Source organism: Neopelma chrysocephalum, unplaced genomic scaffold, assembly GCF_003984885.1.
Source record: "Neopelma chrysocephalum unplaced genomic scaffold, ASM398488v2 Primary Assembly neopelma1_23, whole genome shotgun sequence".
Classification (NCBI taxonomy): Eukaryota; Metazoa; Chordata; class Aves; order Passeriformes; family Pipridae; genus Neopelma; species Neopelma chrysocephalum.
The window spans coordinates 1,538,085-1,563,133 of NW_020897691.1; the positions used below are offsets into that span (position 1 = coordinate 1,538,085).

General features: G+C 35.4%; 1 protein-coding gene across 12 annotated transcripts in view; it reads left to right on the top strand.

The window, feature by feature from the left end:
* The window catches only part of CEP170 (centrosomal protein 170), a 101,059-nt gene that overhangs the window by 71,742 nt on the left and 4,268 nt on the right, over positions 1-25,049 (top strand). For 4 of the 12 annotated variants that reach the window (XM_027684012.1, XM_027684003.1, XM_027684064.1 and 1 more), the window contains 7 exons: positions 2,082-3,881; positions 8,824-8,874; positions 10,650-10,884; positions 15,625-15,802; positions 17,208-17,375; positions 17,671-17,759; positions 23,658-23,751. In XM_027684012.1, coding sequence (XP_027539813.1) covers positions 2,082-3,881; positions 8,824-8,874; positions 10,650-10,884; positions 15,625-15,802; positions 17,208-17,375; positions 17,671-17,759; positions 23,658-23,751 — 2,615 coding nt within the window. Of the gene's footprint in view, positions 1-2,081; positions 3,882-8,823; positions 8,875-10,649; positions 10,885-15,624; positions 15,803-17,207; positions 17,376-17,670; positions 17,760-23,657; positions 23,752-25,049 lie in introns of those variants that run through there. The other 8 variants (XM_027684041.1, XM_027684098.1, XM_027684021.1 and 5 more) reach the window with 7 other exon arrangements.

Here is a 25,049-nt window from a genome sequence, read left to right on the forward strand (position 1 = left end):
TCACTTTAGAGGTTATGATCATCTTTGGGAGAAGTTTTACAAGGAAGTTCTCCTTTGGATGTTGCATAATGCAAGCCTCTGTATCAGTGCATGAAAGAATTCTTACCAGTAACTGCTGCTTGTATCGTAGCTTTTCCTCCCCTCATAACTGTTGAATTTTGCCTAGGATAGTGAAAGTCAAAGGAGATGGAAAGGGGAAAAATTAAATTATCTGATATACACAGAATAATGGAAATCAAGAGCAAATTTTGCACTGTTTGGGAGGATTGGGTGTACATACAGGGCACTTAAAATCATAGCTATTGAGACTGATCCTTTGGGGGGTAATTGGGGGCTTCGGTGGTCTTTTGTTTTCCATGTTGTTTTAAAATGTCGCTTTCAGATGGGACACTAACTAGGATCTTCTTTGGAGAGATGAGGGGTTCTTTTACCATTATAAGAACTTTATGACATAAAGTGAAGCAACTACTGTGTAGCGCAAAAATTCTAAAATACTTAAGGAGAGATAAAGAAAGCATTCAAGCACCAAAGGTGTAACAAAAGTAAAATTTGATATGTGTGTTAGAAGACCACTTCACAAAATGTCTTGTTGACTTAGATGCCTGTATCTTCTTTAGAAACCTTAGTAACCAAATACAATGCTGAACAACTCCACACATTTTTTTTACTAAAGACTGTTTGAAATTCACCAAGAAGCAAGTTACATACCTATATGTATATGTAAAATATTTGATCAGGTGGCTATGTATGAGAGAAGTTCAATCTTCGTAGATAGCAATCATATTGATTCTCATTGAACTTTCACTTTTTTCATAATTTTCAAGAAAAAAACAGTCCAGGCATTAGAAAACCTTGCTTAGATTTCAGAGATACCTCCTTCTTCTCAAAATCAATATCCTAACATGGATTATAGAAAAAAATATGATTCATTTTGCATTCTTCATCAAAGGTGTGGCACTGTGCAAAGAGAAAAGATAGACTGAAGAACACAGATAGAAAGTAGCAGCTATACATACAGTGTGATTTTTGGTATTCAGTTAATTGGGTGGAGAATTTTTCCAGAGAGGGAAGCCCTATATTCCAGTTTATATTCCTGGAACATCCAATGTTGGTGGCAAGCCGTGATAGGAAGATCCCAACAGGATATGCAGAGCAGTTGTTCATAGATCTCTCCTGGCAAAAAGTGAATTGACAGATGTGTGTTTATAAGTGTGTGCCATTATATTGCTACAGCTGGCAAATTAACTGGAAAAAGAATTTTTTCTATCCAAGTATTCAAAGTAAGAGCAATTCATAGAGAAATTCATATTATCTCTGATTGTTTCTGACAGCACAACTGCTGTGTTTGTTAAATGAGCAAGGAGGGCACAGTCATCTGCAGAAAAATAAAGTTTGGTTACTAAAACAGGGTTATTCAGCATCATTGAAAGTTCTTTAGCGGTAGTATTAGATTCTTTTGATACTTTTTATACATTTTCTATATATTTCTATACTGAAGTGTCTTGTTTGGGTTAAAAGCATTTTTTTTCTCTCTCAACCAGAGTAAGTTCTTTGTTCATGAGTGGGGCTTTTCAATATTGCTGAGTATCTGTCAGCACTGCAGCCTCTTGCCTGAGGGGAGGTCTCACAGGGAGAGGATGTAGTCTCTCTATGAGACAAGACTGTGAGCTGTAGAACAGGCAAGTAAGGAGGAAGAAGGAGGTTCTTAACTCTTTTTTGCTAGATTTGAAATCTCGTCCTGAAGGTGTTTAGGAATGTAAGACTTGCTTTCTACTTCCTCTTGTAATGGTACGCTGATGTAACAGTGATTTCTTATGTACCTATTTTAACCTACTGTGAGATCATAAAAACTTAGTTTGTATGTATGATCCTAGTTTACACAGCTGGCTAGAAGAGTTTGTTAAATGTTTTCGAACCTGTGTTTGTCTAAATATAATTGATCCTGCCATAGAACAGCAGAATAGACTGGTGACTTTTTTCAGTTCTGTTTTATGTTGTTGCATTAGCCTTACACAGTCTTAAAAATTTAATCTATTTACCTTGAATGTCCTATCAGGTATTTTTTTCTCTTTCATTTTTAGACACAGACATCAGTGAGTCTGGTATTTCTGTTAGAAGTGCTGGTTCAGCTGCTTCTATGACCAGCCAAGGTGAGCGAAAGAGGAGGACACTTCCACAGCTTCCCAAAGAGGAGAAAGTGAATGAAAACTCAAAAGCAAAAGCTACATCTCATCAGAGGTCAGAAATAGGTGAAAAGCAAGACACTGAACTTCAGGAGAAAGAAACTCCAGGTCGTGCCTCAGATGCAAAGTCAACCAGAACAATGAATGGTCTTTCACCCAGAGCTAATGGAGACAAAGTTTTTTCTTTTCCCAGCTCTTCCAGTAAAGACAGAGTTGAAACTGGCAGAGAAACTTCTGTGGTGAAACAAGCTTTAGCAAAAATTCAACAACAAGAAAGAAAGGAGCAAGGACACTGGACACCCACAAAATTATCCTCTACAAAATCTGCTGCAAATCAGGTTGAGAAAGGTAGGGAGGAGACTGTTATGTCATCTAAAACTTTGGATAATCAAGACAACCCTCCTGGACACGTTACAGATAAAGCAGAAATTAAGTTGGCACAGATTGAGGGCAGAAGAAGAAAAAATGAGGAAATTATTAGAGGACAAAGCCCTAAAACACCTGGAGGAGAAAAAAAGGAATCTTCAAAACCGTTAGTGAGACAAGGTAGCTTTACAATAGATAAGCCTAGCACAAATATACCTATAGAACTTATTCCTCACATTAATAAGCAAAGTGGATCTGCTGCCCCTTTGGTGTCTGCAAACAAGATACGTGACAGAAGTGATTCAATGGACACTGATTCCAGTCTAGATACAACTCTCATTTTAAAAGACACAGAAGCTGTGATGGCTTTCCTTGAAGCTAAGCTGCGTGAAGAAAATAAAACTGATGAAGGTCCTGACACTCCTAGTTATAACAGAGACAATTCCATATCACCAGAATCAGATGTCGATACAGCCAGCACAATCAGTCTCGTTACTGGTGACACTGAAAGAAAATCCACGCAGAAGCGGAAGAGCTTTACAACCTTATATAAAGATAGATGTTCCACTGGTTCCCCTTCAAAGGATGTTTTAAAATCTTCTACAGCAAGTGCCAGGGAAAAGATGGAAAAGAAAACTAAAAGTCGATCTTCAGATGGTGGGTCTAGAGCTGATGCTCGCAAAACTGTGCAATCCAGTGGAAGAATGAGACAACCATCAGTAGATTTAACAGATGATGACCAAACATCTAGTGTACCTCATTCTGCCATTTCTGATATCTTATCATCTGACCAGGAAACCTACTCTGGCAAATCACATGGAAGAGTTCCTTTTGCCTCAGCAGATGAACTTTTACATTCCAAGTCAACTAAGTCAAAATCCTCTCCTGTTGCACTTGGTCAATCTAGTAAATCTACCACTCTTCCAAGACCTCGTCCCACAAGGACTTCTCTCTTGCGCAGAGCACGGCTTGGTGAAGTCTCAGATAGCGAGCTTGCTGACGCCGATAAGGCTTCAGTGGCTTCCGAAGTGTCCACTACAAGTTCTACATCAAAACCTCCATCAGGGAGGAGAAATATTTCCAGAATAGACTTACTTGCTCAACCTCGCAGAAATCGACTTGGCTCTTTATCAGCACGTAGTGATTCTGAAGCAACGATAACTAGAAGCACTGCCTCATCTCGTACCCCAGAAGCTATTATCAGAAGTGGTTCAAGGTTGCTAGCAGGAGGAGATGGCGGTAAAGTTTCTGCTAGAACTCGAGCCAATAGCATTTCTCGACTTTCAGATTCAAAATCCAAATCCTTGGCTTCAGCACATAATTCTCCTTCAGGTATGTGAGATTATTTGAAATTATTTTATACAATACTGGATGTTTTTAGTATGTGAATTTATAAAAACAAAGATTTAAGAAAGCGTTCTTATGAAACATTTGTTGAGTTTTAGTTGATGCACTCTTTGGAGTAAGAGGCTTCTTTTTCAGGACTTGGGGAGGTTTCTCACTGAAAATCATAAAGACAAGAAATTGTAATCTTTTAAGTCTTTGGATATTTTTCATCTTGAAACCAGTTAATGCATTGGGGCAGTCAGATATGTTGGCACTGATTTACTTTACTACAAAAACAGAGCAGAGATCTCTTTGCTCAAGCCATAGTAGTAGATGTTCAAAAGGTCAGAAGCACTATTTACTACCTGGAAGATACAGTACTTATTTGTTAGGTAGGCTTGTAAATATGCAATCAGAACTACGAAAGTGAGATTTTTTTATAAGAATAATAACAATGAAAAAATTATGCACTACCTAACTAAATATCACAAAGCTAAGCAATTTCTTTTGAAATGTTTACCTTGCCTTGGATTATTTCCCATTCTCTGTTCCAAATCATGTCAATTTATGATTTTATTGTGATTTCCAAATCATATTGGTCTTCTTTGATGTGGTGGTTCCTTTACTATAATGTTACCTTATGTGTGGAAGGAAAAATCTGTACAATCAATGAATTTTAACCTACTGTTCTGTTAGAAGTCAGTACTCTTAAGTGGAAGCAGTGTAAAAAAACTGGTAGGTTTTTTCAACAGCAGTATTAAATCAACCAAAATTAAAATGTGGTAATTATAAATAAGTGAACTTTAACGTGGAATGAATATCTAAAATAGTTGTCTACTTGCTTTTAGAATTGTCATACTACCAGCTTTACCGTATTTGCAGCCAATCCACAGTCTAACAAAGAACAAAATAAATGGAGTAGCTTCCAGTGCTGTGTTGATACTGAGATTTTATATTCTCTTTTACTGCATCCCATTCAGAGTTGATATAAACAACTGTAATACTAAATTCCCACACTTCTGCTGTCCTTTTGTTGCTTGTATATCACAAATGGACCTTGTTAGGATTCTTAGCAGTGTGTATTCCCCAGGCAGGTATCTTTTGGCTGTGTTATTTATTAGCTAAATAGAAATTTCTGCTGAGATACAAATGAGGTGTTTGCTGAACTGTAAAGTTGAATCTGTTTGCTACTATGACAGGTGTCTAGAAAGGTACAAAAAAGAAAGGTTAAACTTCAAAGAAAAACTTGGTCTTTCCTTGTAAGATATAATTGGAAAAGTAGCATATTTTCAATTTTAATCGAAGTTTTGAATTTATATGTGCAACCTGAAAGATGGCAATGTTAGGTCAGGGAAGAGTGTCAGTTAAGACTTCTATATGTTTACTTTAATACTTAATACTTGTTCACATTATGATTTTGCTGATTTTTGGAAAGGTAAAGCCTGAATGTTGTCAATTCAGTACTTCTTTTGTTTTTCACAAAACTGTATATAGATTTTGAGTTTTGTGTCCATGTGAAGTCTTGCCAGCTTCAGCTTCCTAAACTTTTTAAAGGTTGCTGCCTTGAAGTGGTTTACTGCTTCTTTTAAGGGGAGTGGGTGTATCTTCCTCTTCCCAGTCTATTAGTCTATCACAGTCATCTTTGCTTAATGCTCATTTTATTTACTTGCATAACACACTCAAAGTTTACTGTAGCTTGTATACAATACTCTGTTTTCAAGAGAGAAAAGATGCCATCTTCTCATGAGCTACCCCTACATCATAAGCTAGATATTTTTAAAAAACTGTTGTTAGAAAAATCTACAGTAGGAATAACTTCTGTCATAAAAAAAATTTATCAGTTAATATGTATCAAGATCAGGGAGAAGCTTATCAATGTAAAGGCCAAAATCAGAAAGCCATTAATAAAGCAGTCAGATACTTTCGAAAGAAAATCATACTTAAAAAATCAATCAAGTCTTGTTACTATGTAAGTAAAAACTATTATTACTACTGTTTAGGATTAAGAGTTCTGGATTTTGTCTTTATCAGTAACCTTATTGTGTAATTTTTTTTACTGGTTTATTTAGATTATGCTTTAGGAAAATCTGCTTTGAATGTGGTGTAATCTTCTAGTGTATAGAGGAGTATATATATATATATACATCACCTATGATATATTGACCACTACTCAGTATGTCTGCATTTTCCCGTTAGCTATATGATGCTAATAACTACCAACGCATCAAGTTACTGATGATATTATTTATAATTTTATCCTTAGATTAATGTATTCAAATCATCTTTGGGTAGAATGTGTTACTTGTATGCAATATATAAAAGTAGAACACAGCAGAACCTTTTCAATCCAAAGTATTTAATTCCTGAATTTAATTTTATTTCTAGAAAAGTCAAGAATTCACTTAATTTTAGCAGTCTTGGAAAGTACCAATGAAGTGCTTGACAAAAGTACCTCAACTGTTTAAATGCATTTTACTTGAGGCACATTTAATGAAGGCATAACAGGGATATATTTTCTTCTCTCCCTGGACATAGAAAGACTGGAAAATGAATGATTGTTACTAATATAAGGTTTTGGGTTTTGTTTCTTTTACCAGAAGACTGGTTGCTATCAAGGTGTTAAGTATGTTTCTCCTGGCTGTGCTGGTTTAAAAGTTAACCAGCAAGGCAAAATGAACTCAATTCAAAAGAGAGATTTATAAGTCAGAATAACAATTTATTAAAATAATGCAATAAGTACAATTATACAGACAGACAATTGGTTTTAACCCACAAAACCCAAATGTACAAACCCAGCACCCTGGGGTATGAACAAAAGTGGTGTACCTTGGCCCACGCCCCGAGTCCAAAGCAAAGGGAGAGGGGATAAAACCTGCTGGTGGGAGAGCTGCTGCAGTCTGGTCAGAAGTGGCGATTGCAGTCCAGTTGAGGGTGGTGGTCTCAGCCTGGTTGGGAGCAGCGGTGGTCTGCTGTCTTCTTCTGGGTCCCACGAGAGAGAGCCCCAAGGCTCTGAAACTCCCAGTTATATACTCTCCAGTTCAGGCAGGAGTGCTCAGTCCCTCCCTCAGAGTAGGGAATTCCATAAAAGGGCATGTGGATGCTCAGTCCCTCTTATCAGAGCGGGGAATTCCATATAAGGATATCAGAGCAGGGAATTCCATAAAAGGGTACAGGAACATCTTCCCACCTTGCAGGCCTCTACTGACAGCAGTTTTTGGGAAATGGCATGGAGGCTATAGAATACACAGTTTTGGGTTACACCCATCCAGGGATGAATTGGTCCCAGCCGTTCTAACCAGGACACTGGCTTATCTCATCAGAGGTCAGCTAACATTATTATAACATTGCAGATCACTGAACATTGGTGCCTTCTTAAATCCAGCCTAAAAAGAGAAAGTTATTTCTGCGCTTCCCGAGTCAATGTTCAGACATACGTGCCTGTAAACAGAGGGCAAGAAAAAGATATATTCACTGGGCGTTTTTTTTATTGTCTTGTACTTCATATGGATTAATTGCAACATAATAGCATTAAAATTGTCAGAGCTGTCAGCAAGTCTGTAATTTCAAAAACCTGATTTGATGCAGTGAAGTATTGATTACTTTTATATGAAAGGACAAACAGGTAAATGGAACATCTTGGATGAGAATTGCCAGCATTAAAGTAATTACCAGGGTGTTTCTGTGGTGGGAGGCTTGATAGCTAACAACACTGGGAAGACACGAGAAGCAGAATTAGTAATTTTATACCAGAAGCAATGAAAGATCTGATCGAACAGTAGAGTTTCATCAATAAAAACAGAGAAGACCAAAGACCTATTTTCACAACAACTAAGGAAAATTGAAGATGGTGTTACAGAAGGAGCTATGTACTAGGATAACAAACAGCAGGATCAGACCTAGTGCAGAAGTGATAAGCTGCACTGCCAAATTAAACATCAAGTAAGAACAGAGACACCTTGAGCAACTAGTTGTGTTTAGCAGCTCTGCTGGCTTGCTGACCTGGCTATGATTGCAAATGGCTGGCAGATAGGTTGATCAAAGCTGTTGAGATAACTGTGGGGGAAAAAAAAAGGTTTGGTAATGGAGAGAAAACAACACTTATTAAGCACATTTTAGTATTATTGCACTACTGAGCACCAAATTTCAGGATCTTTGAAACGGATAAACCTTGAGAAGGCAATGTGCCAATGAGAGTAGAATATTTTTTAAGGAATATATTCAATCAAGTTCATCTTCAGATCTTAAAAGTGAGAGTATGGTGTCCAAATCACCAAACTTGCCAGCTTAATGTGTTGTCAGGACACTATACCCCTCACAGAGTAGTCACTAAATTAGGTTTGTGTGCTGATTATTTTAGCCAGGGTTTTGGAGGATTTTCTAGTTAGTGGTTCTGATATTCACAGTCTTTGGTGTCTGAGATATGCAATTGCACAATAGCTTTCAGAATCTACATAAACTACAATGACCTTTCAGGGCTGCATAATTTATAGATAATGTTAAAAGCATATATTTGCAAATGTATAGCTACCTTACTGGGAAAAGTGCTTGGATATTGCTTGTTATGAATTATACAACCTTGAAATTTTTACTGCTAAGCCTACAATAACTTTTTCCTCATAATAAGGAGAAACCCATTGATAATACCCGTTGATGATTTGAAAATCAACATTTTAAGGCCTTAAAATTTATTGGTCTTAAAAAATGGAGAGGGTTTTTATGATACTATGTACACAATTGTTATGGATGCCATTTCAGTTAGTATCTCTGAAATGTTTAAGCCTTTACAAAATTCTTTATTTTTTATTGAATGTATAGTCTTTTCCTAAAAAAGTGTGGGTGGAAAAGAGGACCTAAGACTAATCTCATCAATATATTTTATTTAAGCAAATGCTTCTAACCTGAATGTTTTAAAACTAATTAACATGATAAAACGCTATTTTGTACACAGAGAAATCCAAGCTTCTCCCAGACCCAGATCCTGATGTTGAAACTTACAGTGGTAGAGTACTAGAAATCAAATCTGTTTCTGATATTTCACTTCTCATTCAATTTTTTAGTTTTTAAATATGTTATTACATATGCTCATTGTACAGTGCTGAGTTGCTGGACTAGCTCACTTGAGAGATTTTAAGATAAATGTTATATTTATTTTGATATATGTAATTTGAACCAGGACAAAAAATTTAAACAAAAATGGATGATAAAATGTGGGCCCAACTCATAGAGTTCTTTGGACTTTGGTCACACATTGTTTGCATGCTATTGGTGGGGAAATGTGCTTTTTCTGCTTATATTTACTTCCCTAAGATCAAACAACTTTGAAACCTCTAAAAAGAGATCAGTAAACGATTGGAGAGACATTTTTACTTGCTTCAATAAAATTAGAATATTTTTTTAAAAAGTACAACTGGACATGATTTGAAGCCCACATTTAAACCTAAAACAAAATTACACAAGCACATTTTTATTTCCAACAATTAAAAATGCATTCTTTATATGAGGGAAGAGATGTAAGCTTATACACCGATGTTATATTCTACATACTGTAATCTGCATTACACAGATCTTTTCTCGAGTAAAAATTACTTTCATTTTTTGTTACTTAAATTCATATTTATGTATACTTCCTTTATAATTTTTTTTTAGATGTTTCAGGAGAAATCAGTATTATTTCTTGTATTTTGTAATAGTAAAAACAATATATGTCATTTGCATGTATTATTTTTAAATTACCAAGAGGTGATCAGACACTTTTTTAATTTTCTACAGTACTTATACTTTCAGTGAGTTTGGGGGATTAAATCCTCTGCAATAATTTAGAAGATTGTGATGAGGAGGATTCATTTACACTTTAATGGTATCTCATCCTGCAGGGAATGTTTGAGGACAGTATATCTGAAATGCATTTTCTTAGCTTCAGTAATTCATAGGGGGACGAAAGCCTCCGACTTAGTTTAAGTTCTCCTGTACTTCAGGCTGTCTTCAGCAGCACAGCTGTATAATGCTTTTATGTGCTACATGTAGAAGTCTTTAGGCAGTTGCTTAAAAAGGGAACAATTGTCAGATTGGAAAAGAAAAAAAAAATCACAAAAACTCTTGAAAAATAATTCTAGGATGTGACTTGCAGAATAGGTATTTTCATTTGGAAAATGAACTTTTCAGTAAAGGAAACTTTTTGCTCTGAGTCTTCTTTTTTTATAGATGTGCTGCTGATTTTTTTAACACCATATTAATTTTACATATTTTATTTCCATACTAAACACATAATCATGGAATCATTAAAGTTGGAAAAGACCTTATCACCATCTATGAGTTTTATGCTTTCCTTATGTAAGTATGCGTCCCAGTCTTGGTGCCAGCTCCATCCTTCCTTCATGTCTCTTCATTTTTTTTTTGTGTATCACATACACCTGGAATGAAATTTGGGAAAAATCTGCAGAAAAAGTGCAATCTGACTATATACTTTAATGTTAATGAATTGGGCCCTTGTTTTGTAATAGTTTGCTTGAGCTCATATACAATTACTGACTTTTACATCTTACTTTACTCATCATTATACAAAGAGCATCAGTTTTGTGTTTTTATTAATCAGTATTTATTATTTAACACAAATTTTGTAGCTTTCTTTTTAAGATGTAGTAAATAAACCTTTTGTGAGGTATTTGGGGATTGATAATGAATAGTTGTATATTTTTGTGATGTTACTGAAATAATACTGTTTTTTCTTATTTAAGATGCAATAATATTTCTTTTTTAACAATTAAACTAATTTAGTAAGTGCAAGATGGAGGCGCTTTCCTACAGATTATGCTTCCACCTCAGAAGATGAATTCGGATCAAACCGTAATTCCCCTAAACATACCCGTCTACGTACCTCTCCAGCCCTGAAAACCACACGACTGCAGAGCTCTGGGACAGCAGCTCAAAGTAGCAATACATTCAAGCACAGAATAAAGGAACAGGAAGACTACATTCGTGACTGGACAGCTCACCGAGAAGAGATAGCAAGGTTGGTTTTAAAGGCGTGCCTCTAAAATAACAAAGAATTGTACCCGACCAGTTATGCAGGTGCATATAAAGGAGAAAGAGAGCTGAGCTAATGAGTTTTCTGTATCACTGTACTTACTGCTTTCACTCACTAACTGAATGAGTAATTTAAAATTCTTCTTATGAGAGACTGGCAGACAGAACACTCATGTTACCGACACATTTCTTTTTAATGGAAAATTATAGTAATTTCTGACTTAGGATAGCCCAGTCCCAGAAGATGAACTTTTAGTTGCATTATTTGGACTTGCAGTGGTACTTAGTGTATTTCCTGAAGCTGAAGTATATGTGATTTTGTACTACCTTTACATTCATGTTGAGGTAAAATTTCAGATCAATGCGCAAGTGACAGAGAGAGAAAAGTGATTTTGGCAATGTAAAAGACCATTTTCTCATTTTAATTTTCGATTTATCTAGACGTTATTTCATGTTAGATACTTTCTGATATGTTGTGTATTCATCAGAAAGTAATTTTCTTTTGTTGCAAGTCTGTGAGATTAGTATATTAATTCCTCTGTTATTGCTAATATCAACTCTACTTCAATTGAACCAAGGAACAGGTAGTTCTACATTATGGTAACCAGTTATTCCCATATCATGCAACACCCAGGCAGTGAAAACTTCTGATGGCTTGCACAAAATAAATAAAACTAAATAAGTATGCAAATGTTATTTAATACTTCGATGTCAGTGTTCAGGTTCCAAAGCTTTTCAAAAAACTTAATTTGGAAACCTAAACAGGAAAAGTGTTTTCCTTTTAAGATTATTCTTAATACTGTGGAGTATTTTCTTAATGCCATGGAGGTGTTTTGCTTGGTGCGATTAATTATTTTTTGTTTCCTCTTCTTGGAAATATTTTTCCAGCATTTGTTTTTCTAGTGTGATCTGTGCAAAGGGAAGATATAGAGGCCCAGAGAGGCACACAGAAGATACCTAAGGGAGTTTCATAGTATCTAGATAAATCATGAAATAAACATCTTCTAAATCATCTTCCTAAAACATCTCTTTCTTTTAAGTAATATAAAGTTAGAGATTGTTATAGGGAGGACTCTGTATATGGGGAAAAACAGTTGATAGCCATAGCGTATTACTTCCTCCTTATAAGAAGTACTGATGAACCTCTACTTCAGTGAAACTTCTTGGTACGTTTTACTTATCTGGGAGAGACTGACACTGGAAGTAGTTGATGATTCGGTCTAAACTCACTTGATGGTTAGGTTTGCAGGGCTTTTTTTTCCCTTGGGATTCTTACCTTTTTCTGCATTGGTATACTGGTTTTAAATTTGTTTTGAAGACTGTGTACCTTCTGTTACCCTACCTCTTCAGCTTTATTTTCAGTGGAAGTAGTGAGAGACTCAAATGAGTACTGCCAAGTTTATATAGAAATTTCACACAAATAAGCTTATTTAACGTTAAGAAAACTAGCAATCAGCATTTGAGAAATTCCAGATTACTGTCATCTATCATCACTGATTCCAATACCAGTTTTTCTTGGTTAGCCTCTGCTGACCCCCACTGCTGTAGGTTGATCTTTGCAGTGCCTCCATATATCTTTGTAATGATTCACATTATTGCTCCCCTGGCTTTAATTATAACTTCTGTCCTTTATAAGATTTTTTTGTTTCCGCTCCTTTTGCCTTGCTAACCATATTCTCTGTCATTGTCTACCATGGAGGTTTTTTCCATCCCAGCCCTTAGACCAACCTCTGTGATCAGAATCCCTTCAACTCTATTTAAAGTTTTTAAAAAAGGAATAGATGATTACATGCTCTCATTAAAGTTGTTTGATTTATTTTTTTGTTGTTGAATAACTGATTCTATTAGGCAGGTGTAAGGGTAAGCATTTCGTAAAATACGTGTGCAGCAGAAAGTACTGTAGAGACTGTATGACAAACATTTCATTGCATCCATGTTACCATCATGTTGTGTTTTAACTGGTCTTCCATGACTGACCAGTTTGCACTTTTCACAGATGTTAATAAAATTGAAGAATTGAAAGAGATGTTTAAAAAAACTTAATGGAATAAGTAAATTTGATTTAAAGCCACTTTGACATGAAGGGAGTATACCCTCAGAATAACAGGAGCTTCACATGTATTTTATTTAAGGATGTTAGTATTGTTACAAAATCAACTGACTTAGTATAGGAAGTGTAACATAGTAGACTAAGCATAAAAATGTTCTTGGTAATCCAGCAGTTCACCACTATTACGGATATCTTAGAAGTATTCCTATTTCTTTTTTCTGATATTGGGTATTCTTTCCCTACAGTTAAATAAGAACTAGAGTTCCAGGCTTTTGAAAAGGTAGTCATGCTCTCCACATCCCAAGCTCCATGTTCTCACCTTTTCCAGTGCATTGAAAACGGAGTCTGTTCCCTATGTAGCTGTGTAGCTGCGTGAGTCTGCTCACTGAGTGAATCTAATAGCAATATTTCCTGGAGCACGTTGAGGGGGTTAGGGAATTTGAGATTTATTTCAGTTTTGCCTCTGTGAATAAATTGATTTGCCTTTTATGATTGCTAGGTGTGATGCAGGAAGCAGTAAAAATCTGCAAGGCAACCTACAGTTGCAGCAGAGTAAATAGCGTGTACCTAAAGCCTAAGTCTCTTGTCCCTGATTACACAAAGCATACTCCTTAAGCAATACTTTCTGTTTCTAAAAGTTAATGTAGAATTACTTGAACACTTCATTTTTGAAAAGTCAGACTACTCACAACTGATTTCTAGTTTTCTTTTTCACAGTGGTTTTTGTTTAGTGCCCTGTATTGTTTCTATACAGAAACTTAATTGAGTACTGACTATAACTTACTGTCACATTGAAAATAATTCCAGATTTTGTTCACTTGACTGGTGTTTGACTGTGATAATTGTCTACCAAGTTACTTGCCATCCATGTTAGAGTTGTTTATTCTGATACTTTCAGGATTCATTTGAATTCATTTCTATATAAATATCTGACATTCTATGTAATATTCATTGCTTGGGAAGAACTCAAATGAAGTGGTTGTGGCATGTTGAAGCATTGCTGATTTCTGAAGAGTTAGGTCTTAGTTGATTGATACTACTTTTGATTATGGTGTTTAATAACATTTCAGGAGGATTTGGTGATAATTGAAATCTCCTGGGTTTTATTTTCTTTACAACTATTCATTAAATACCAGAATTTGCCCCAGAAATTTAAATGTGATTATTAGCAATTTCTATCTTTAAGGAGATAGTTAGATGGTTGTGTGAAACAAAGGAAGTAGATGTTTTAGTATCTCTGCTACTTAGAATATTGGATTTTTAATGGCATGTGTATATATAAGAACATGAAATATAAAGTTGTAGTAATTAGGTTAAATTAATTAGTAATAGGCTCTTATCATATTTTAATTTATTTAAATGAACAATTGACTTGTTTTATGCTTTACTGTTCCAGTCTTTGATAGTTTAAAATCAGAAATACTGTCTTGAGTTGTCATGGGTAATTACCAGATAATTTTCTACAGCCTTATCTCAACTATATATGTACCTAAGCTACACAAAGTTTCACTTCATTGCGTATTGCTGATGTTTAGCCACAAAATACAGTGTAGGAATTTGACTGGAAATTTCTCTAGTTACGTTTGCCTTTGAAGTTGAAATTCTGCTCACTTAGCCTTAAACTATCTCTAGGTCAGTGGTGTCCATTCTTTTTGACTTGAAGACAAAGTGAAAATAAAGAGCAGAAGGAAGCTCACCTTCAACAATCCATCTCTGTCCAGCCTGGTGTGTGTCACTGTTACATGGCTGTGCTCCTCCTTCCACTTGAGTGGTGGGTGGTGCAATTCACCGCGTGGCGATGCATCGACTCCTGTGCCTTCAGTCCTCTCAGCCAGAAGTGTCAAAGGGGATCACTTGGCAGTCTGCTCTGAATTCTAGGTCTTCTGAACTGTGTGATCCAAGGTGGAGGTTCAGGGTGCCATAGTTAGTAAGGGCTTTTAGCTTTTGCTTTGTGGGAGTTTTTTCTTGTTCCCTCCTCCTCTTGGGGTGTCCTGTGGAGGAGTAGCACAAGCTGAGCTAGCCAAGCTTCTTCCCTGTGCTGAGCAGAATACAGAGCAAAGCTATTTTTTTTAAAGTGATGGATCAGAAGAAAGGAAAAGGAATCTTTGGCTGAGAATTCAGATGTATTTTTGTAGTGCCAAGGTTTTTACAAATATGTTTTGTTTTTCCCACTGGAAAACTTATCTTGATTAAATTTGAGGATTTAGGGTGTTGGTCTGGAATTTCAGACGTGAGCGAGCTGCAGGACTGCTAGATAATCAGAGGTCCTGAAGATGTGTTTTTGCAAGCAGGTAAACTAAGGTATAAACTAAACACTGTCTGAATGTTTCAGATTTACTGCATGTGTGCAGGTCTGTGCAATATTTACAGTGCATCCACTGTCTTAGATATACTATGTACACATGTCTGTCTGTGAATCCTAGAAAGAAAACAAAGACGCTCTGTCTTTTGAGTTTGCCTTCTACCTTCTTCCTCTAGAAAGGCATGCTGTTACAAGCTTCAGTTAAAATTTTCTTGTATGGTTCTACAAATAAACTTTCAGTTTAGAAGGTCATACACATTTTCATAGCACAGTTATAAGGAACTGGAACTCAAAACCTAAAAGGCTGCCAAGGTTGGGCTCTACAGGCCCAAAAGTGTTTGTAGGGGAGAATGTAACACTCTCTTTATTACTAGGATCAGTCAAGATCTGGCTCTCATCGCACGGGAAATCAACGATGTAGCAGGAGAGATAGATTCAGTGACTTCATCAGGCACTGCCCCCAGTACCACAGTAAGCACTGCTGCCACCACCCCTGGCTCTGCCATAGACACTAGAGAAGAGGTAGGAGATCTTCATGGAGAAATGCATAAGGTTCTTCCTTTTCTTTATTTCTTTTGCTTTTAGCATTTTTGCATAGCTTTTTAGTTATTTCCACTCAACCCGTGTGCATGATCTCTACATTTTTTTTTTATTTAAAGTTCCTTTGTTTCAACAAACAACCCACAAGTTATTCTATGAACACAGCTTGTCAAGAGGATGCATACTATCTGTCTGTCTCTTTTTTTCCACAAAACATAGGAACAAGGTAGTTATGTTTCTTGCTTGTCTGTAGCCTTAGATACCATTGTATAGTATCTAAGTGCATTTAAAGATATTAGTGTATAAGCTCAAATATATATAAATGTCTATATTTAATTCTTTGCATAGCTATTAAAAACAAAAAAGTCACTCTTTTCACAGGTGACATAAAACTTTCATCTTCTGAACACTGAAATACTTAGGTACCATCTTCTTTCTTAATAACATTGTCAAAAACTACCCTGAAGTAAGTTTGCATTATGCTTCTAATAAGTCTTATATTCTTTGACTATCTCTGCTGTGCTGTTCTATGAATATATTGACTAACTTGTTCTAGTAACCATCACAGGTCTAATGTTGGTACACATGTTAATCTGAATTTAAATCATCACTTTCTACTATGTTACAATTTACCATAATAATGTGTTGTAAATGTTTACTGCATTTTTTTCTTCATAGTATTCCTTTCAAAATGTGTTTTATTCATTTTTGTGTGCATAAAGTTTGGTTAATACATTAGTTTACTGTAGTTAGTTTAATACTGTCTTTTTCTGTGGAAAAAAAGATATAAACAGTAATGAGAAATCTGTAAGTCAGGTAGTCACAAAAATCATAAATATACTCACACAGATTTTGGTTTTAATTCTCATGGACTATGGCTAAACTTTGAGGAAACAAAGTGCTCATTTTCTCAGAAGCAGTTAGATCACTTCCATTTTTATATTACTAAATAACTATTTTCCTCTTTAATAAATATGGTACATTGTGTGCGTACTGCAGATGGCAGTATCTCCTTTGGGTAGTATAGGTCTTTCTGTAACACTAGGACTAATCTGGGGAAAACCCCTATATTTCAGAGAACTCTACTTAATTCCACAGGTACATTCATTGATCAAAGGAATAAATTATTTAGTACTGATTTATAGGTAACTATTATGTTGCCTACCCATAAGCAAAGTTTCTGTGAGGTAGTCTAAATGTGTCTTGTATGTCTCATATTTAAAAAAAACCAAACCAAAAATTCATTTTTACAAGATATTCTTACATAAGAGATGCATCATTTTGTACTGTACCAGACAACAATGGGATTTTTATTTGATAGGCATCTTGTAAACTGTTTCAGGAGGAGAAAATAGTAATCTGATTTTTGCAGGTATCCAGTAGATTTCATAAAATGCATTTTTCTTTTATCCTCCAGTTGGTGGACCGTGTATTTGATGAAAGTCTCAATTTCAGAAAAATCCCTCCAGTAGTGCATTCGAAACCACCAGAGGGGAATGGTCGGCCTGATGATGCTAGACCTCAGCTAACAGATGCCCTTGATCCCCCAACAATTACCCGGAGAAGGACTTGGAGCAGAGATGAAGTGAGTACACAACAGGATTCTCTCCAGTAATGTGTCTATTTTAAGCTTTGACAATTATCTCCCCACTTAATATTCTAGACACTATCCTTTCTTTCCTACCAGTAGCAGGTGGCATTAATATTGGAAAATACTGTATATTATTTTATTTGCAAAATGTTCAAATATGATTGTAAATGATACTAATTAAAACACAAGTATGATTTTTTAATGTTAAAGATACCAAAATATATGGAATCGTTTGTATTTAATTCCCATTAAACTAATAATATCCTTTTTTATTAAAATCATATTGCAGGTTATGGGGGACAGTTTGCTGTTGTCCTCAGTCTTCCAATTTTCTCGCAAGATAAGACAATCCATAGACAAAACAGCTGGCAAAATCAGGTGGGTTTTTAAAAATTATTGTTATTGCTGAAAATGTCTGCTCTCTTTAATATTCCCACTAGTAAAAGAGTAATGTATAATAGAGCAAATACACTTAGTAGCAACTTGTCTTTTAAAAAAGCTTTTTTGTGGCTTTTTTAGCATTCAGAAAGATTTGGAATTAATTCTTTTTCCATTATTCCTTTTGTTTATTTCACATTATATGATGAGAAATATCAGCAAAGTTTGCATGGACAGAACAACATCCATCGTACTTCCAGCAGAGGAGCTGTTCCAATATATGCAGATGCCGTGCAAAAATTACATGACCTCTATGCAAGTTTTGTAAAACTTACTTCCTTAAAAGATAGGGTTAAAATGTTGCTGAACTGTAAAATTGATCCCTGTATGTTTGCCAAGTTCTTGTAGGGACTCTGCATTTTAGGAAGAAAGAACAAATGGGGCAGTTTCAGTAAATTGTTCTGAAAAACAACTTGAAATTGTTCTTGAAAACCAACAAGGTAGTCACTATTGACTTCTAAATCTAAAGCAACAGATGTAGCCACCTATCATTTTTAATTGAAAATTCCTGCTTAGATAGTTAGATTCCTTCATATGATTTCATAGTAGCTAAGAGAAAGTGTAGACATATCAAAAATGGTAACATGTTGGTCTATCAATAGTTCAATTTAACTTAAATGTGTGAGCAAACAGCCACTTGATGACCACTTTTGTTGGCAAGAATAAAATAAAATTCTAAATACAAAGTTCAGAGTCGTATCATTCATATGTTCTTCTTGTCTTTGCGCAATTAATAATTTTAAAATAGAGAACATTAAAAATAAGTCATTTGGCTGATCTTCATGCATAATTTTCTGAATGTAGGAAAATGCTAGGTCTGTAATTAATTAGTTTGTCAAGGAAGTGTCAGGTATTGAAATATTACATGAATGACAGATTAAACAGATTAAACATCAAATCACAAGCTTATTTCAGCATAGGGCAATGCAAATAGTAAAAGCAGCAAAATAACAACATATCTGAAAATTGTATTCTCATGTGAATACTAAAGAAGATTTGACCATAGAAATCAAGAAGAAAAAAATTATCTATATAAATTGGTGAAAACTGTAAATTATCTGCCATTTCTAGTCCTACTATTTCTAGTAGGAAGAATATCACTGAGTGAAGAATCAATTCTTTAAAAGCCTGTAACCCATTCTTATTATTTCTGTTCTAAGGCATTTTGTGTGTTGTTTTTTACTGGTGGCTAACTGATAACATTAAACTCAAGTCTTACACAATTCCAATGTAATTTTCTGAGCTTAAAAGATAAGTCAGCTACATTGTAATGAATGTAATAATGGTGTGGTCATGTATGATGTTATAAATATAAGCATATCTACAAATATTTTTTATATATTTAAAAACAGTGGAATGGTTTATTTCTATAAAAATGCACTAAACTTTCATTAATAAGGAATTATTTAGTATATTCCCCAGGGCTGTGTTTAAAACTTCCTTTTTCTGATACTCAGAATGATTTTGAATAACATCATGTTATTCATAATTTCATTAGTATTTTGAATTAGATAACCAGCATTAGTTTTAGAATTGTTTTTTAGGGAGCATATAAGGCAGCTAGTACCTATTAAAGATTTTCACCTTAGCTTTGTTTTGGTGTTCATGAGTTCAGGCAACTGGTGTGCTTCTCTTTTTTTTACTGGAGTTAAGCCAGTTAACATCTCTGCCCAGAACAGTTACAATGAGAATCATCAGGATTTACTAGGCTAGCAGTTGTGGCTTTTTCCAGAATACTTGAACCTGAAAGGAGAGGAGAAATTTTTAGAGGCACCAGTAAGAGTAAGCCAGCAAGCCTGACTGTGTTTTACAAGTCCTTCCTCAAATTTTTTTGTTACCAGTGTAAACCTATCTGCGGAGAGCACAGATAATATAGGGCAATTGTAGTCCTTACAAATTGCATCCTTTCTATCTGGAGCCAAATGGAGAAAGACATGCATACTGTGAGAGTGAACACTCTTCTTTCTGTCATATTTTAGTTGCAAAAGTTAGCTCTGTTGAAAGACCAATTTCACTTTGGCTAAAGTATTAAGAACATAAATATTGTCAGTCATTCTTGACAAGCAGATCTATCAGAAATTAAAATGAGCTAAAGTCAGTCATGAAAATAAATGAGTAGGAGGACAAAATGAAATATATATCTTTTTGCTTGACTAGTTTCTTCCCTGCTTCCCCACTGCCATTTCTGTTTCTAATTTGTAGGTAATGTCCTAAGTTCCATTGAGTTCTGTCATCGTACCTACCTTATATTAAGAAATGAGCTTGAGAGAAGCTTTTGACACTGTATTCCTCAGCTAGAATTTGCTGGTCAAACTGGATTTTTTTTCCCCAAGTACTGGCATGGGGTACAGATTGAACCAGATTCAAGTGCCCGGTTCTTTCCTTTCACCAATTTCTCTGCATATTTGTAATTTTCTTCAGGATAAGGTCATAGGTTGGATATTGCTAAGTTACCTTTCTGTAATTTTTTTTCAACCTGTATAATCAGGTTCTTACTTCCTAGTATACACAAAACTGCATTATATTTTAAAATTCTGCATCATTCTTGCCATGTATCCTGTAACCCGTTCTTTGCTAACAAATTATTGTGGAGGATTCTCAGGAAGCAGATAAACAGTTTGTTTGCTTTTCTGCCTTTTCATAGAATCACAGAATGGTTTGGGTTGGAAGGGACCTTGAAGGTCATTTAGGTCAAACCCCTCTGCTATGGTCTAGGACACTTGCCATCAGATGAGGTTGCTCAAAGGCCCATTTGACCTGGCCTTGAACACTTCCAGGGATGGGGCATCCACAAGTTCTCTGGGCAACTTGTTCCAGTACCTCACCACCCTCATAGTAAAGAATTTCTTCCTAATATCTAGTCTAATCCAATCCAACTCTTTTTCAGTTTGAAACCATTCTCCCTTGTCCTCTCACTACATGCACTTAAAAAAGGCCCTACCCAGCTCTCTATCAGGCTCCCTTTAGGTACTAGGAGGCTGCTCCAAGGTCTCCCCGGAGTCTTCTCTTCTTCAGGCTGAACAATCCCATCTCTCTCAGCCTGTCTTTCTTTCATAAGAGAGGTGCTCCAACTCTGAGCATCTTGGTGGCCCTGCTCTGGGCTTGCTCCAAGAGGTCAATATCCTTCCTGTGCTGGGGACCCCAGAGCTGGATGCAGCACTGCAGGTGGGGTCTCACCAGAGCGGAGTAGGAGGGAGAATCCCCTTCCTCGACCTGCTGACCATGCTGCTTTCGATGCAGCCAAGGACACATTTGGCTTTCTGGGCTGAGAGCGCACATTGCTGGGTCATGTGCAGCCTCTTGTCCACCAGCACCTGAAGCCCTTCTCCTTAGGGCTGCTATCAATCCATTCTCTACCTAGCCTGTATTTGTGCTTTTATATGTTACAATGAGTTTGCAGAAAATTTGCAGAGATTACAAAGGGAAAGAGGTAAGTAGGTTTTGCAGTGAGAAGACCTGCGTGGTTTTATCAGTGCTCTGCAATGTGAATGCAGCATTACTGGCGTGTAGCAGGCAACTGCCTCTTTAGTCAGGCAAAATCTAGACAAAGCATTCAGGTCAGTGAAGGTACTACTTGGTCTCTGCAGTTTGCTGTGCATCCTGCAAAGTGCCTTGAAAGAAAAATGACGATTGAGCACAATCAAGTAAGACTTGCCTCAAAAGGTAGGGAAAAGCAAGAGCAGAAGGCAGCAAGCATTTATAAATATGTTCTTTTAACTTGAAGAATACTGTTAGAGGTGTCAAAGCAGACAGAGATTAATATCCCCCAGGAAGTTAAAATGAACTAAATGAAGAATTCAGAAAGATGAAGTAAAAAGGAAATTGCCTTCCTAAATTTATAGTAAAAACAAATTGGCCTTCCCACTTTGTAGTCAACGTAATAACAGTTTCAAAATTTTTAATTACTGCTTTCATTTTTTTCCTCTTTTTTTTTAATAAAGTGACCTATGAAATGAAAGGTTTTCAAATTGTAAAAGAGGAGTAAGAACATTATCTCTAAAAGAGTAAGATTGAGAACACCATATACACAAGCAAAGGCACTAATCAAAATGAATCAAGATAGAATTATTTTAAAATAACATAGCAAGAAGGTAGATGAAAAATCACACAATGTCACAATAGCTTATATTGTTTTTTTCTAGTGTTGTTTACTGCTAAATAAAGCCTTATTTTCTATGTTCCTGCTAATTTCCAGCGTCCATCGATGCCTTTTTTTTTCTTTAACATGTTTATTTGAACTCCTCAGTGACAGGCAAATCCTAAATTTTCCATTGTAATTGGAGTTTCTGGTATACAGGTTTGCAGTTGTATGTCTTTGCAAGGTTTTGCACTCCCTTCAGGAACATAAGAGAATTTTGCCAGACCTCTGATGATGAACTTTGATAAAAGATGATGACTCTATTTGAGGCCATAAAGGGTTTCATGTTTTCTTCACTGCAGTTTTGATTACTTATAATTTATTTTTTTCCTTCCCCCTAAAAAAGTGCATATTGTTTACCCTTGAATGGATTGACTTACTCGAATACACCCAAGTCACTTGGCAGAAGTGGTCATTTGCCTCAATCCCGTGACACTGTGTCATCAAAGTAGCACTTCCTCTCAGCAAAACCTCCGACATAAACGCGTTCTGAAGCAACAGTGAGTGAAGACCTCAAAGAGAGAAGAAGAGTTAAAGCACCTTCTGGATAGGCTGTCTCTGGACATCTGTGTACTGATAAAATAAGGCAGGGTAGTAAATATTTTGCAAAATTAGACTTTCTTGACAGGATAATAATAGAGAGTAGAATTTTCCATAGGGTATAAATAACTGAAGAAAGGCGAACAGAAATGCAGTACCAAGTCTCCCAACTTTCTTTCAAATTCTTAGTCTTTATGAGATTCAATATTTCATGAACTTCCACCTTAAAAATTATTTCCTCAGAGACATACTTATACAAGTAATTTCTTTAAAATGTACTACTTTTTGGTCATGATTTGAAATAGGTTGTTTTGTTTGCTTAGCAGTTTTACTGGAGCTATTTTTGAACTTTTAACTTTGAAATACCAGTTCAAGAAGAAGTGGATTTGGACTCCTCTATGTCATCATGGTGTCACTTACCAGACCTTAAATATTTTTTTCTTTGTTTTTTTTTCCAATTGCACCAGTGTAAACAGTTTAAATTATATTTGTGATATGACAATGCAAACAAAAACTATTTATCAAGCAGGGAAGCAAAACATTAAAGAAGGAAATCTCACAATATGGTTTGGGGTTTTACAAATATAAAATACTTCTTTAAACATGTAATACAAGTGATACTCATACTACTAAAACATATATGTATATATATAAAAAAATTTATGTATTGAGACTTTTCAATAAAAACTTCTTCTGTGAAATGTATTTTTTTAATTTCCTGAAGTGGTTTTATTTTTTTATTAAATTAATATAAAATAGAAATGTAAAAGATGCATTTATTTGCCTTATGTTTTGCAGTTGTTATAAAATGCAATATTAAAGGGGAATTATCTGACTACAGTAAAACAGTTGGATTTTTTAAGAAAAGTCTCCGTGCTGGAGGAAAGAAACATCTGTGTCTTTTCGACTCCATAAGCAAGTGTTTAGCTACAGAACTGCCATTTTAATGTCAATAAAAATGATTTTGCTGAAACCCTATATGCTTCCCTGAAAATTTAAACTGTATGATTGGATTCTGTCAGGTTTCAGTATTTCAGATTTTACTTCTATTCAGAGCTCCCTATGCTGCTTTCTCGTATTGTGTTATCTAATCTTTCAGTTTTAATTTGTGGGTGTGTTTAGTTTTTTTTAAACAGTGTTCTTAAATTTCTTTCTTCTAGAATATTATTTAAGGACAAAGATAGAAATTGGGAAGAAATTGAAAACAAATTGCGAGCTGAAAGTGAAGTTCCTATTGTGAAAACATCAAGCATGGTATGAATAGTTCTTTTCTAGGACTGATTATGCTGCTTATCTAACATATAAATAATCAGTAGAGGAATGTATTGTTTTCAGTGACATAAGAGCAAAAATTTTAGAAGGTTTTATTTAGACATCACATATATTTCAAGAATAAACATAATCTGCTTTAATAATTACTAAAATTTACTGTCTTATAAAGAAACAAGGAATTGTTCAGGGGAAATTCTCAGATAAAGAATGCAGTCAAAGGGATTCAGACTATATATAGACCATCAGTACATTTGTTTAACAAAAGGTAACAACCATTAGTTTGAATGTTAGATTGCTTTCAAATTAACTTGTTTTACTGTCTAAAAACTACTTTACCTACTGATCATTAATACTTAATACTATTAACCCTGATTATTAATATTTAGAGAAATTGTTGTGTTTTGCTATATGTGATGAAAATAATCCATAGACGCATGGCAATAAAAGGACTCTTCAATGAAAAACAATCCTCTTGATTTTGTCTGGAAATGATAGCCATAGGGCACCCACTACAACTCCAGCTGATTCATATACTCTTCCACCCTGCCTAATTCAGGCCATTTCATGACCAGACTGTGTGACAGTGTGAGGGGATGGAGCACGTGTTATTTCTTAGTATACTTCTCCTCTACTTCTAAACACAGAGTGTAGGGTTTGAAAAACATTCTTGAATGTGAGAGCAGGCAGCGAGTCTAGTTACGTTATCCATCTGCAGTACCATGCTGTTAAGAATGTCAGCTTACAGAAGCAGGGTTTTTTTCTCAGGGAAAGGTGGGAGAGGAAACTGCTCACATACTTCGTACTGGACTGCGCAGAAGTCAAATGTATATACATTTCCTCTGGCATTGAACGGGCTAGCGCTTTTCTGTTAGCTCATCATGAGTTATTAAACTCCTCCAGATTGATTTTTCCTGGAAGTATGGAAAGCTTGGCCTGTAATTCTGCAGAATGGTATATTTATTAAGAGCAATCATTAGTAGTTCAGTGTTATAATTTAATAGATTCACTAATAGGGTTTTTTTAATTTTTTTAAAGTTTAATTAAGCAGGTTCCTCATGGAAGTTTCTAATTCTAGAAATATAATATAAGGAGTTTCTCTTATCCATGTCCAACATAACATCTGAATTTAGTCTTTTGTCCTGAATATGGGGGTTCAGTCGATTCTTTAAAAAAGAAAAAATGTTTTTTATATGTTTATTCCTAAGTTTATCATTCTACAATTTTTTTTCAATTTATTAAAGCATCTCACATTGTTTGAAAGTGAATGGGTTTTTCGGGGT